The sequence below is a fragment of the Tympanuchus pallidicinctus genome, unplaced genomic scaffold (assembly GCF_026119805.1).
Source record: "Tympanuchus pallidicinctus isolate F22 unplaced genomic scaffold, pur_lepc_1.0 scaffold4, whole genome shotgun sequence".
In the NCBI taxonomy this organism is placed as follows: domain Eukaryota; kingdom Metazoa; phylum Chordata; class Aves; order Galliformes; family Phasianidae; genus Tympanuchus; species Tympanuchus pallidicinctus.
In genome coordinates this window covers 48,518,887-48,534,228 of record NW_026294758.1, presented here as the reverse complement: position 1 = coordinate 48,534,228, position 15,342 = coordinate 48,518,887, and the positions used below count along the sequence as shown (strand labels likewise).

The following is a 15,342-nucleotide window of genomic DNA, read 5'->3' as shown; positions in this document are numbered from 1 at the left end:
TAATAGCTACTGTCTGGCCAACATACAAATTGGAAGAAAAGTTCCTGAAGAGTCTTTTTTCTCTCTACTTATAAGACTACTTTTACAGAAAGACTTAGGATGGAAAACAAACAATTAAGACCTGAAAATCACCTTTTCCTCTATGATCCATGCAGATATACATAGAACTGATGTACAATAAGGTATGAAGAGAGCTCACTCAAGCACCATTCATTTCAATGGTTCCAAAATTAAGGGCACAAGTCCGAGGAACCCCCATAGTACTTCGAAGTGCATTAGGTTTTCTGCTGGCTATCAAATCAAAATAGGTCCTACAACTAGAGCTCTCCAAGCGGTTGATCCCTGATGATACAGAGAATAGTTGCATGTCTTTGTTTAGATTGTTTTCTGGACAAGTATTGCTTGTAATCTACTCGAGTTTCTTAAGCAACAATCACTGTTTCACTGTGCATGATGATAGATTTGGATGATAGATACTGCAAATGATGAACAGCCACAGTGAAGGAAAAACAAAGGCAAACAATGCTAAGACTGACTAGTTATATATAATGTATATGTAACTACAAGGAAATGCTGTTACATGACAAGCATTTCTGTTTATTGCTGCTGATTCTATACACAGAGTAGAATAACCATAGTCTGTTCCTATTCCAAGTGCAAATTCCAGCAATTCACGTAAAATGCTTGGTAGTTAGCTAGAGTCCTTGCCTTTACTAGGAGAATAAACACAGAGAAAAGAATATACGTTCTTAAAAGTTTTTTAAGAACAGCCTTCTGACATTTCACTACACGATTGTTATACTTGGCTGAAGAAGCAACAATACCAAGTTGTTATAAAAATTAAGCAAATACTTTGTTGATTTTATGGCAGAATTCATATCCCACTTCATAATAAGAATTGACAAAAAGTTAACAGAAGAGGTTTCTTTCTCTTTGGAAGTTTTCCCAAACTCCCAATATTTGATTTTTTAAGTTATAAAGTTTATGAAGAAAAACAAACTCAATCAGGATGGTGCAGCTCTACTGAACATAGATGATTTCATCCCTATTCAGAGAACAACTTATGCTCCTTAAGGGAATAGTTTCAGCCACACTCTGTGGACAGCCACTCTAAATCTGAAGGACATCTGTAAGATCAATTTACAAAAACAAGAAGAAAAGACTTGTGCTTGAGCTTGACAGATAATTGTCTGGTGGTAAGATCAGAGAACCAAAACAAACTTGAGACTGAAACATTAGAATCACATGAGGGCAAAATACAAAAAAATCACAGAGGTTTCAGTTTGAAAAACCTCCTAACTCCACTGCCATTCAACAGATACATGTGGTTCTAAATACAGTGACTATGGATACAGCCCAGAACATTAACACAAACCTGAAAATGACTGATGGAACAAAACTTGATTTCTATCCCTATTCTTTCATTTTAAGATTTTCTTCATTCCTCTGTAGATTTTTGAAGATTTTCATTAATTTGCTTGTTTGTTGTACTAAAACAAAAACTGAATAGTTATGCTTATCCACAGAAGTAGAATGAAATGGTATTGTCATCAGGCAGAAATGGGGCAATGCAAAAGCACTCAACTTCCGGCTGTATATGTAAACAATCAAAAGAAGGTACTTAAAAAGATGGTCCAGTATGCAGAAGAAACTAAGCGTTGAGTGTCTTAGCATCAAATAATTTTCTTCTGTTTTATGATACAGAAAGTATACCATAAACATGGGATACCCACCTGGCTCCATGGACTTGTGACAGTCCAGGTGGAGTAGTAGGTCTCTCACTGTTCTCACCTGAATGCTGGTGAGGGATCTGGAGCACAAGCCTTATGAGGGAACTGGGATAGTTCAGTTTAGAGAAGAGGCTCAGAGGAGACCTTACTGCTCTCCACAGCTACCTGAAAGGAGGCTGTGGTGAGGTGGGGGTCAGTCTCTTCTCTCATGCAACTAGCAATAAGAGCAGAGGGAATGACCTCAAGTAGTTCCAGGGGAGGTTCAGGTTGAATATTGGGAAAAATAGCTTCTCTAAAAGAGTGGTCAAGCACTCGAATAGACTGCCCAGGGAGGTGGTGGAGTCACTGCCCCTGGAGGTGTTCAAGAAACATTTAGAATGTTATACTGAGGGATGTGGTTTAATGGGGAAATACTGGTGATAGCTGGATGGTTGGAGTAGATGACCTTAGAGGTCTTTCCAACCTTAGTGATTCTATGATACTTCAAGAAAGAGTGAAGAAAATCAATATATTATATCTGCAGAAAATCAGGTAGCAAAATTTCTGGAATATCTGCTAGACAATTGTTGAGTAACATAGAAGAAACTCATTAAATCTATGGTAGAAATCTAGCAAAAAAAACCCAATGCATGGTTCAAAAGGATTTCATGTTCGGAGAAACTTTGCATCTGTACTGCATTCATAAATACATGAGACTTTAAAAACAGTTTTAAAGTCTTGCAAACTAAATGCTTATCCACTCTTCCAGGAGAAATACTTAGTCCTCTTTTGTTTATTTCACAGCATGACAGTGTTTCAGTGGAACTAATCTGAGAGGTGGAACTACAATTTGTATTATAAATTGTTTTAGGTCTCTGCTGGATTTCACTGAAATCTGCTCTCAAACTTTTATTTTCCTAGGAAGGAGTCTGGTTATGATGTGAGATAATTCTCAGATAGCTGCGAGCCTTTCCCTTACAAGGAATCCCTACACTGTTCAGACTCAGGCATCCCTAATTCCTAATTGAGCTTGCACTGCAAGGCAACCCTGAAAAGCCTTCACTAAATGATCCCTAGAAAATCTGCCCCCAAATTTATTAATTTTTAAAATATTGTTCTTTAAAAACCTGAGTGGAAAAAAATATATATTTTTTTCCCAGCATTCAGGCATCTCAGGCCTTACACAAATATGTACTAAAACTGCTAGTCCTACCTCAAAAAGTCAACAGTCCCACAGAAGCATAAAAGACCCAGAAATTGCAGTTTCAATGAACAGTTGAGATCAACAGGCAAGCTCATGGCAATGGGGCAGGTCCAAGGTCAAACAGAGGAGTCACTGCACAGTTTGGGTCCAATAAGTGGCAAGCAGGTCCACAGTGACCAGGCAGGGTTGAGGCCAATGAATAAAGCCAATATACCCTCCAAATTTAAGGCAACACCTGATACTATAGATGATACTGTCTTTCTGGCATTTGACTTAACCACGAATATCTGTAATTTAAACAAAAAATTGGCTTTCTCAGGATGTGGTGGTTTTCTTCGGTTGCCCAGACTGACTGAATGAATGAATGTATGAACCTATTTCTTTTCTCTTGATCCTTCAACGTTCTGCTTCAGTGCTCCTCATTGAATTGATGATCTTCACTGAACTGATGATACAGATTTCCAAAATATCCACTTACGGTTGGAATATGCTTCAATACAACTACTGGAAACTCCTCAATTTCTCATTGTATTCCTGATATTTCTCTCCCGAGATCAAGAAGCAGCTTTCCCAAACTAAACATAGTAGGCCTGCTAATGCTTCCTAACCACTTAGCAGTTTTGGTATAATATTCTGAACATTCTACCTTTCATACTTGGTTAAAAAAAAAACAAAAACAACACATGTGCTGTTCAGGCTTCTAAAGGCATCCACTGGAGCCTGATTTTTAATACAATTGTAAACAGTCTATTCTTGCAGGTTTTCTTACAATGTTATTACATTACCTGTGGTTCCTTATTGTGTTGGCTAGGATCCTTCTCATAACTCTCTGCATAGATCCGGAGGGTAGCTCTCACATGGCTAGAAGCGCTCATTCTAAAGATGAGCCTGGAAGCATCTGAAAAAACAATCCGCAGCCCCTATGGGAGAAGAAGGAGTATCACACACTGAGGTGGCAATACCTCTAACACATCACAGTTTTCACTGCTCTAAGAAAGGAATAAGGATACAATCTCACTTTAACTCTGGATAACCCACTTATTACTTTTTTCCATCTCAAGACCAGAAACAAAAATAAGTGGTTTCACCCCCACTCCTCCAACCAAGGGCTTTTTTACTGCTGTTTTTAGTTTCTTTCACTGATTTGTTTTTGTTCTGTGTGGTAGAGCAAAAAATCACTAGTCAGTGAAATATTTATATATCAACAAAGTATGGGAAACAGCTACAGGAGCAAAAGGCAGTCAGTACCAAATACAAAAGTCAGCATCAGTTCCCTCACAGACCATGCATCAAGACTTGATTACAAGGATTTCAACAAAAGTCTGTAATACAGTCTAGAAACCCAACATGTATTGTTAATTTCAAGTATGACATTTAAGGTGACATTCTTCACTGTGTGAAGTTTTAAAAAGACTTATTATTAATTAAGTAGGAATTTACTTCAGCTTCCATCTCTCTTTATTACCCTTCCTGCTTTCATACTGTATATATGAACACATATATATTCTTCCACATTCTTCCACAGGCCATGTACTGGATCCTTAGTCAACAGTCTCTCTGTACAGGGATGACATAAGGTAAGCAAGAAGGGCAGACAGGTAAATTTGTTCCTATTAAAACAAAGCACTAAACTGAACAGTTAAACAGTTGCACTGTTTTCATTATCTACCAGTTTTGCACTAATACATGTTCTTGTTTCTTTTCTGTAAATGGTACCCCTAGGTTAAACACTACCTCTGTTCTGCCAATGAACTTCTCTTTTCCATTTTAGTTCTGCTATTGGCAAATGAGTGCATAAACTGAGATCATTGCTAATTTTGTTGAAGTTGCAGTAAGGCATTTAAAAACGGGAGAACTAAAGAGAGAAGTATTTCATTCTTTTATCTTTATCAGCAGCCTGGTAAGGAACACCGTGCTCCCCCATAATAAAATAAAAGTGCAAAAAGCCTTTGGTCAGGTGTATGTCAGAGTATTTTCAACAGTGTCTGGATGATACTGTCCATCAACACAAAGAAATATGTAACACGAAAGCATAGCATATGGGTAAAAGTCATGAGTCAGATGGCCTAAGAGATATTATCCACCTATGGCTTTGGTTGGACATGGAAGTGTGTGTGACACAAATGTGTCTCATAGAATTCCTGCATGAGGAAAAAATGGCATCTACTGACATTCAGCAATGCTTGCCAAATACTTATGGAGACCAAACAGTGGATGTGAGCAGAGAAAGGCAGCGGGTGGTGCATTTCAGCAATGGTGACTGTGACATGAAACACAGGCCACATTTAAATGGCCATGCAGATTTTTACAAGCACAGCATGCAGCCTCCTGCTCATCACTGGCAGAAATGCTTAGCTAATGGTGGTGACTGTGTTTAAAAATGGTGTTTTATAACTGAGAATTTGCTCTATCAAATAGTGTTATTATGCACTTTGTATTTGTTGCAGCTTCCATGGAAATAAATAGGAGGCATTATTTTCCTGCACATTAGTTTTAACACATACACAATGGTAACATAAATTCATCCAGTATTTTCAACATGAAAAGCATGTTTTGTAATTAGAAATATTTTATATTCAGCAGGATAAGCTTCAGAGCCTTTTTTTCTAATGTTTGCTATTAAGCCAACTTATTAATGGGTTGGTTCGCATGATGTTAGTGGAAGTTCTGCCATCAATGGAATTTTAGCTTGGACAGCAAAAAGTATATAGTCAGTTTGTTATGATCTCATCCTCTGAACAAGGAGTTGTCTCTTGCTGATTGCTAATTACTTCCAACTTTACGACAGCAAAATGAAAAACAGATAGCTCTAGGTGTAGTTCATTTTGAATAGTTGTCAAACCTACAACCAGAAGCTCATAATATGTAACATTCATGTCAAGCAGCTCAAAGTGAGAAGGAAGGAAGCTTAACATGCTTGTGCAAAACTAAATCACAAACATAAAGAGCATGTGAATGTCCTCCTACCTAAAGGCTACATGGACATTTTGCATGTCCCTGCTAGCTCAAGCTAACTCCACAATGACAAAACTTGAACACTCCTCTACGTATTCTGTCTATCTGGGAAGAATAACAACTGTACACTGTTGCTTCTCTCAGAACCTCAGTAGAATCTCGCCACTGATTAAACCATGGTCTCTGGAACAAAAAAAGGGAATTATAGAGATGCAGTGACTGTACTCATTAAAAACAACTACCTCTGGAGTGCCAGGGAGAAATTATGTGCTAAGGAAACAGCGGCCTTCACAGTTGGACTGTCAAAGTCAACTTTTGTGTCACTCCTGCACCTGGAGCTAGAGCATAAGTCATTTTTGGCACAGAGCTCAACAGCAAAAATCTGCCTTTAGACTCTCCACTGAAAACAGCCATTTCAAAACTGGCAACACTTTTTTACTCTGGAAGGCAACAGAATTTAATGAGAACTATTATGTACTTACATTTCTTAACATTTTCTGAAACTTATACCATAAAGCTGTAGGTTACACTTGTTAAAACCAGAGGAAAAACAACCAAAAACACTGTTCCCAAATAACTATGAAGAAACATTACCTGTCAAATAACGTACAGGTCTGCACTTAGGTGAAGACAAAGTCAAAAAGTTTATCCCTGCTCACTACTACACAGTTTAACATATTAAATATTCCTTTTTAGCATTTTTTAGCTGTTGTGATCACTGTTGTCAAAGCAAGTTGGTGAAACGGAAAGCAGCCTACTTACTGTTAGACATGCTGGTGTTTTTTCACCCGAGATAAGCTCAATTAATTTAAAGCCATGTACTTGCTATTTATTATATAAAAAATGTCAGCTCCATGAAAGTGCACAGAACAGAATTTTATAAGCAGAATTAATAAACTGACTTAAGGAAAACACAGTGAAGAACAACAAGCTGGAAACTCCACAGTACAGAAGTTCCAGTTTTAATAACATGGGGCGCACTCTTTGTCACAAACATGTTTTATTATGGAAACTGGTAAATCTTTTTTCCAAAAGGAAGCAAATGAAAACCTTCAGTACAGCTCTGACAATGGACATCCGCAGATACTTACGTTAGGCAAATCAGGCCTGCTCATGGACATTAATTAGTCGTGTGGAAATTTTGAAACAAAATGACCTTGTCACTGGTTAACCTGCTGGCTTTGAAGCCAGTGTGACAAAGGGAAAGCTTCACAAGGATTTCTCTACTTTTCACTATAATCCAGTGAAGCAGTTTACTGATACACTAAGATCTCTGAAGTGTTCAGAAGACAAAACTTAATACTCATTGTAATACTCATTGTGTAATTTCACCTCCAGAGGTTTCACTATTTTTTCAGTTAGCAATTTCATGATTAAACAAGTGAGAATTAGCATAGTAAATTAGGATGAACAAGACTAAGTAGCAAATTAAAAAAAAAAAAATTACTTAAGATTTTGAAAACTGTTATTAAATGGTAGAGTGTAACACCAGCAGAAAATCTGGTTTAGTAGCAGTAGATCTAACAGACACATACATAAATTAGAAGCATGCAGAACAGCTATCTTTCTTCAAAACACTGTGGTTATCATAATTTTTATTTGCTCAGCTGTGAACCCTTGAACACCACCGGGGCATAGGAGGCCATTCTGGCTACTCTGACAAGAAATATGCTATTGTTGACATGGGACTAAAATGTCACTCTGAACAGAGAATAGTTTTTTTCCTTATCTCTGGAGGGTCATATGAAATAACTTTCAGAACAGCCCCCCAAAAAACATGAGACTACACACAGAGAATTTTACAGCCTACATCTAACAAAGGAGCAAGACAACATTAAGAAAGTCTAAATGACAACCACTGGGAGTTTTATTCTGCAAATCTCTGAATATGACAAATCTTTATGAAAGAGTCCAACATTTTAGTTGGTAACTTGTTCAGTATGTTATGGGCTATTTTCAGCACAATTATCAGCACAAATATACCAGCACAATTTACAGGAACAGCAACATGTTTCATTTAACTTTATATCTTATTACTGGACTTTATATCTTACTGATATCTTACTGATGATAAACAATATTTATGTGTTTGTTTCAGAATAAATTAGAGTACAGCCTGCTTGTACTGCTATATATCTGTTTTGTTATTGTGTTTGTTTTCTGCAGTTTATTAACACTGATTTAGCTGTAGTTCAGTAGAAGCAGTTCAGATACATTGAGTACAAATTTCTATCCACTTTCCACTGAGGAATAAAAGGTTCCAGACAACCTAGCTGGAAAAAAACTCATGACAGTCACAAAGAGGCACCTGCATTTGCACAAAGAGCATAACACATGAGGAAAATGGCAGCAGTGAACTGTTGCTTATTTCCATGGATTAATGTCATTTCTTATTTTATTATGCTTGGCGAATTCCACCAAGGCTGCAAACACACAGAGCCAGGAATGTAAGCTTGTCAGAAAACAAACAGATTGAATTGTATTCTCACCAAAGGAGTACTTTTGCCTATGAAAAGACATGCTCTCCATTTCAAAGTCCATTTAAAAACACGGTAAGTCGTGCTTCTCTGTATTACATGGTGACGTGATCAGCAGTTGTACTCCAATTTAGGAAACAGCTTTGGATGAAAAGAAAGGGAAAGTACACTAAAAGTTTACTTTTTTTTTTTTTTTTAAGGACAAGAGTCACAAGCCTGTCATGCCTGTAATTTTCCAGTGGATTTGGATATGACAATATCCTTGTACCTTGTTTCAGCAGCAATATGTACAAGGACAGTAATTCAGTGCCAAGTGGGCTGCTTATATCATCTGGATGCAGTGATGAATGGAAACTACAAAGGTACTGCACAGAATGGAGTGACAATTGTTTTAATGGCTCATAATACCACTTGATAGAGTCTGATCAGGTCAAGCAGTTTACAAACTTCACAAACAAAGACAACAAGAATAAGCAGCATAAAATCAGAATACATTTAAATATGAGTCACAGCTCATATTCAAAATGTTTTGATATACACCTACACCAGGCAAAAGTACATGTCTGCTTTTGTGTTTGTCATGGAACACAAAAGGCTCAATTTGAGTTGCAGAACTTGATAGCTAAAAGATCTTAATATTGACATAGTCTGCCCAAAAGGAACACCGAGCAGTTATTTTGGCTAGAGAAGCCAAACATGCCCCGATATGGAACAATCTGTTTAAGTCTTCTGTATGCTGTTGGCAACAAGGGAATAACATACCTTAATTATGCGAATAACAAAAGCAAGAAAATTTGACCTTTTTTATGTGATGTATAGCAATTGTAAGTTTCAGACAGAAAACAGAAAAAGCAAACGCTGCCTTTCTACATGATACCTTGCATTTTTCAGGAAGTGGGTCTCTCTGTATCTGCTTTGCTGGCAGCAGGGACCCCATCTCTGCCTACCTTCTCTATAACACTACAGTCCATTTATGCACAGCAAGTGCAAGCCGAACCAGAGGTGGATTATCTTATCCAGTCTGAGAAAATCTTAAGTAGGAAATGCGGTATCTATCAGTGCAAATAAAAAAAATGTCTATAAATAAATGGTAAGGCTTTCAGCTGAATGCCAGAAATGTTTTAAGAGATATGTTGAAAGCTGCGAAACTTTGCTGCTTTACCACCACAGCCATACCTGTCTTTTGGTCACAGTGCCATCCACAGGATCTATGTACTCAAAGCTGTCTGTTCTTTCCACACTGTAGATACTGCTGCCCACAGCAAACTGCTGGTGGCTGAATGACTTGTCAGTGATCAAAGTTTCCAGGTCTCTCATTATGAAATACGCAGTTCTGGGTTCCAATGCTTCATAATCAAACCTTGCATGCATATAAAAAAGTAGAAATAAAAAGTAAGTCCACCACAGCTTAGACGACAATTCTTTTTTCTCAGTTCTCAATATACACACAATTAGCAATTCATTGCTTACTTCGAAAAATTGACAGTATACTACTGCAGTACTGATTGCAAATTAAACCAGTGCATGCACGCAGTCCTATGCAATCTGCCCATCTGATATATACACCACAGTTCTATTCTGGCCACCTAATTCTAGAGGCAATAGAAACCACTTGGAAAATACATTGTATCTTAAGTAGCACAGAAAACATCATAAAATCACCATAGAACTATAGAATTACTAAGGTTGGAAAAGACCTCTAAGATCATCTGTCCAAACATTCACCCACCACCAATATTTCCCTACTAAACCATGTCCCTTAGTGCAACATGTAAGCACTTCTTGAACACCTACAGGGACAGCGACAGTGACATCTCCATTGGCAGCCCATTCCAATGCCTGACCACTCTTCCAGAATTGTTTTTCCTAATATCCAACCTGAAGTTTCCCTGGAGCAACTTGAGGCCAATCCTATCACTAGTTACCCAGGAGATGAGGCTGTCTCCCATCTCACCACAACCTCCTTTCAGTAGTTAGTTATATAGAGCAGTAAGGTCCCCCCTGAGCCTCCTCTTCTGAAGACTAAACCCAGCATAGACAGCATTCTGAAATCAAGGACACAATCAGCGCAGTGCTCTGAAGAAAATAAAATAGAAGAAACTTTGCTGCAAGTTTTGAGGAACAGCTGTGCTCCTCCATGATTATACTTACTCATCTGAATTAAATCTATTCTGAAAGAAAGAGAGAGAGAGAGAGGCTAAGGTAAGATCTGTGTTATGTGAACGCCAATTAGAATTCACCCTTCTGAGACATTAATAAAAACAAGTAAACGTATGAATCTTCAGAGGAGTTCTCCTGAGTTCAAAGTAAGCATAAAATCAGTTTTCACAAAAGCATTTTCATGAAGAAGCATGGAGAAAGAAGTTCATGAGTACACTTGCTGAGATTTTGACATTTTTCAACACCTTGTAACCAACTGCACCCAGAGATTCCACATCTAACATACTGGAAGTGACATATATGCACAGCTCCTTCAGTGAATACAGTCTGCTTACTCAACTGATAAAAACTGCCCATTACAGTGGCAATCTGTAGCAGATTTTCATTACGTGGACATATGAAACACACATCTAAATGTAGCTGAGTGCAGGTAGTCAAGCCTTGTTTGCAGCAGAATTGACCCACTGACTGCATAAGTTTCTGTACCTTTTCTTCATTTTTCTCACCTGCAGTAGTAGTGTCGACCAAACTTTGCCCAGTGATCCCTGACAATTTCTTCTACGCTCTGCTTTCGAGCTGCTAGGATTGAAAGCCAAACTAGAACAGCCCATAGTCCATCTTTCTCTCGAAGGTGATCAGACCCTAAAGAGAGATATGTAAAGCACATTATTTGATACCACTGTGTATAAGAAAACAAGCTGAGGAGGCTGGGCAAATGTCCCACTTAACTTGTACATCACATAACAGTAACCAGGAAGGTACGAGCTTCCGCAACTATGGTAGCTCCCAGAGTGATAACCAGAATTTACTTTTACATATGACAAAGTCTATACTCCTAACATTAAATAAAAAATATACATGAGTACTTGGATTGAAGTGGTAGCAGTATCATTATAATCATTATAATCATTAATCGTTATACATACAGGTTATTTCCACACTTCTGGTACTGTCTCCCCAAACTGGGCAAGATACCCAGACTCCTGGCCAGTGTTCTGTGTTATGTGAGTCAAGTTCAAGAGCATCTCCCTTCTAGAATTTCCAGAATATTTATAATCTTACATCAGGTCAAATAAATAAATATATATATACGTTAAAAAAAAAAACAAAAAAACAACAACAACAAAAAACAAACAAACAAACAAAAAAAACATGATAAATAGCTTCTGGAGGAAAAAAAAAAGCAAAGAAAACTTTTTTCCCTGTCTGACTTCCTCCTTAGTTTTCAGAGATAAAAACGTTTGAATGCTCAGATCTAAATTCCTTCCTAGTTTCATATTTATGACAAATTAATACAAAAAAACCTAAGAATAATTTTTGAAAATCCCATGGGATTTAGGACACATTCAAGGATACAGGACACAAATTCGAGTCTACTATTTGAATTCAAATAACATGGACTTGAACTGCTAGTTTCCACATACAAAACCAAAAGGAAACTTGGAGTAACGAGCTGCTTTGCTGTAGCCATATCACTTATCTTGACCAGAAACATTTCTATGAAAGTAAACTCTGTCTGTCAAAACAGTAATGTGTCAAAAAGCAAAAAGTTTCAATAAAATTATAATTTCGTAACCAAAGAGTATTACATAGAAAAGGTCATGGCCATGTCAGCAAGCACCCCCTCCTTTTGGATAATTTACAACAAGTTTCTGTGGCAATCTGCACCTAATCTAGGTGAACATTTCCGAAAATCAATAGAAAGCAAGATCCAGGATGCTGGACTTAGCAGATACTGGAAGATGACTACTTCAGGTAATAGACTCAAGAGCCTTGATATGTGAAACACCAGATTTGATTCAAGTTTTTTAGTTGCATTTAGTTATCATTTTCTGTTCTTACACTGTAGAAAACCTGGGTACAAGGTACATTAAATCACAATTTTTTTTTTCCCCTCATGAATTACTGATCAATAGTTTGACTGTGTCTCTAGAAATTACTCAGCAGAAAATTCTCAGAGAAATCAGAAAGGTTTTTGTTTCAAAATCTGTTGCATGATATATTCTCCATCATCAAATATAAAAATTCTGCTGCACCAAGTCTGCTTTGCAGCAGTTTTATATAATAGCCTGTAAGTTCTGTACACACATTTTGTCAAAAATGGCTGTGTTTTCCTACTGGCAAAGGATCTGGTTTTTTGTTATATAAATTGAAGCTGTTAATCTTGCGAAAAATTGTCAAGAGAAAATTAAAGACATAAGGAAAACAGTAAGATATGCCTGGAGCAACTGTGATTTCTGGGGTTAACTCTTGACATCCATCCTTCAGTTACCGTTGCTGCCTTTGACTTGCAGTCCATCTTTTTGACAGAGAGCAGCAAGTCAAGGTAGCAGCTGCTATTCACACAAATTTGCTAAGTGCCCATCGACCTGGGATTTTCACAGCTCTGCTTGTAGCTTAGACTCCTTGGCTTTCATTCAGCCCCAGAGGTATAGACTCCCATCCCTCCTGAATCTAACATTTAAAAAAAATTACGACGGAGTTAACTATGTGTAAATTACTAATTCAGCACAATACCAGAACTGCATAAAAACGATTACAAAAAAGTTGTAAAGGGGAAAAATGTTTCTAGGAAGCACAAGAAAAAAAAGATATATGGAGTTTATGCTTGAGTCTATGAGTTGGGCTCTGTAGAAAACTAGGACACTGAATAGCTCAAATGGATTTAAGAACTGAGACACACAGCGATGTTCCTTCATGTTTGCAAAGTAGCTGTCATGATACTGAGAATACTGTCTTTCTGCCAATTTTGATCTGCCTTGACCTGCAGTCTGTGAACTGTTCCCAACAAGGACAGTCTACTAATACAGTGCCTAGAGCTATAGCCTAGTCCCCTAGCAGCTGCTATAAAAACTCCAAGAGCTTACTTTGTTCCCTGGTTCAGAGCCTCCAGATGCTATCAAAGCATGTAGTGCTGCTTGATCACAAGAAAAAGGGCAGGGTTACTTGAGCCCTTGGAGCTTTGCAAATAGCTTCAGATCAAAAAAAAAAAAATGAAAACAAATGTCCCCAAACAGGAACTCAGCCCTTCAGATAATCAGATCCTCACCTTTTCTACTCTCTCTTTGCAATAACACAGTAGATCAACTGAAGGATCCCTTGTGCAGAAATACCAACAATCTGGTCTACAGATAACAAAATCAGCTTTGCTCATATGCAAAGCAGATGGCACGATCCTATCTTTTATATAGACAAGAGTTTGTTCCTAGAAACGCTGCCAGTGCAGTTTCTGCACTGCCATTAAAAGGAGGATGTAGAAGAGGGCTGTCACCTCCCACCTGCACTTGTCATTCCTCTGGTAACAGCAGGAAAAGTTGTTAGGCCAGCACAGCTGCAGGGGGACTTTCTGAGTGTCCTGACTGCTGGGAAGGACAAAAGGGTATGGAAATGCAGCCTGGCACTGCTGAGTTGTTTTGGGAACAGGAGCTGATGGGGGGTCCTGGGCAGGATGGAGGAGATTGGGAATGCTATGCATTCCCTTTTTTCTTATCCTTCCTGGTTCTTCTTTTACATATTCATTCTTAGCACAGGAAAAGTTAATTCTGCTTGAAAGTCATCTCTATTGCTGATATTAACCACAGCTTAAATTGCTTAATCTGCTCAACGGACACAATCAGCAAGTGGAGATACGGTAGAGATAAACACTCCAGTGCCTTGTTTCAAAGTAAGTGATCATTTACTTTCCCATTGTGCAACACGCTGCAGACTGCAAGCCATCAAATCACACAGTGAAAGGCACACCAAAGTGTCAGCAAAATTGCCAATACATCTTGACATGTGTGCAAAGGTCTAAACTTAGCACCGAAGAAAATAAGCATTTTGATTTCACAAACAGTTTGAGTATGTTTCACTGGATCAAACTGGTCCAGTGAAACATGGACATAAGAATTTTTGGAAAGGTCTCTGAGCCTTGTTTTGGCATGGCTTAAGCTTATAAATCTCTGTGAAGAGGGATGAGTGTACACACGTAACATTCTTCTGATCCATTTAGCAGCTTTGGCACGTGTTGTGTCCTTGTGTGTCCTTCATGATGACACAAAGATTGTTGTTCCTCTGGAAAGAAAAGGATATGAAGAAAGCAACCCAGAGGCAAAAGTCTGTAACCTGTAAACAACCCAACCATTTCAGAATTAAAAAAAATCAGTGATTAAAAACACTAGCCTAACAATAACAATAACCTTGTTCCGAAGAAATGTCTTGATTCATTATTCTTATTAGAAGGAAAAATGACAATGGGAATTTCTCAGAACCTATTTATTCCACCTCTTATTTTACCAGCTGATCTACTAGTTGAGCTACTATTTGCACATATGTGCAAATTTACTGCTGTCATTTCTTTTTAGTAAATCAAAATCCACTACTGCAACTCTGTTAGTGAACTCTGGTTTTCACTTGTTTTATCTTTGTAGGTGTCTTCACTTCTTCTCTCCCTTTTACTGTCCAGCTCACATGCCAGAAACACAAGGCAGGGAGCTAGTTCTACCAGCTCTGTTAACAGTATCGTCCTCCAGTTCATATACCTAATATCTGTTGTTGTGAATCTGCAGAGGCAGTTTGTGCAAAGTGATCAAATAAAAGGTGCTTCACAATTCCTGAGACTGTAGTACTACCGGTCATTCTGTCTTGCTGAGGGCACTCAGCAATCTCAGGATAATTCTCATTGGTACTTCTGATTGAAAAATATATAGCATTAATGAATTCCAGCCAGTAAGGAGACAAAACAGAAAAGAACAGCGGAGTCAACAAACGTTTTTCTAATTATGTCACTGTATTTAATTTGCCATTGGTAAGGAAAATTACAATAACAGCAAGTACTCTGACAGCTTATTTTTAAGTT

At 37.9% G+C, this 15,342-nt stretch overlaps 1 protein-coding gene across 1 annotated transcript in view; it reads right to left on the bottom strand.

Moving 5' to 3' along the window:
* The window catches only part of PGM5 (phosphoglucomutase 5), a 69,966-nt gene that overhangs the window by 8,371 nt on the left and 46,253 nt on the right, over nt 1–15,342 (bottom strand). Inside the window, exons 8-10 of the mRNA XM_052701538.1 lie at nt 11,012–11,147; nt 9,522–9,705; nt 3,699–3,833 (exon numbers count right to left, since the gene is read on the bottom strand). Of these exons, the coding sequence (XP_052557498.1) occupies nt 3,699–3,833; nt 9,522–9,705; nt 11,012–11,147 (455 nt within the window). The remainder of the gene's footprint in view (nt 1–3,698; nt 3,834–9,521; nt 9,706–11,011; nt 11,148–15,342) is intronic.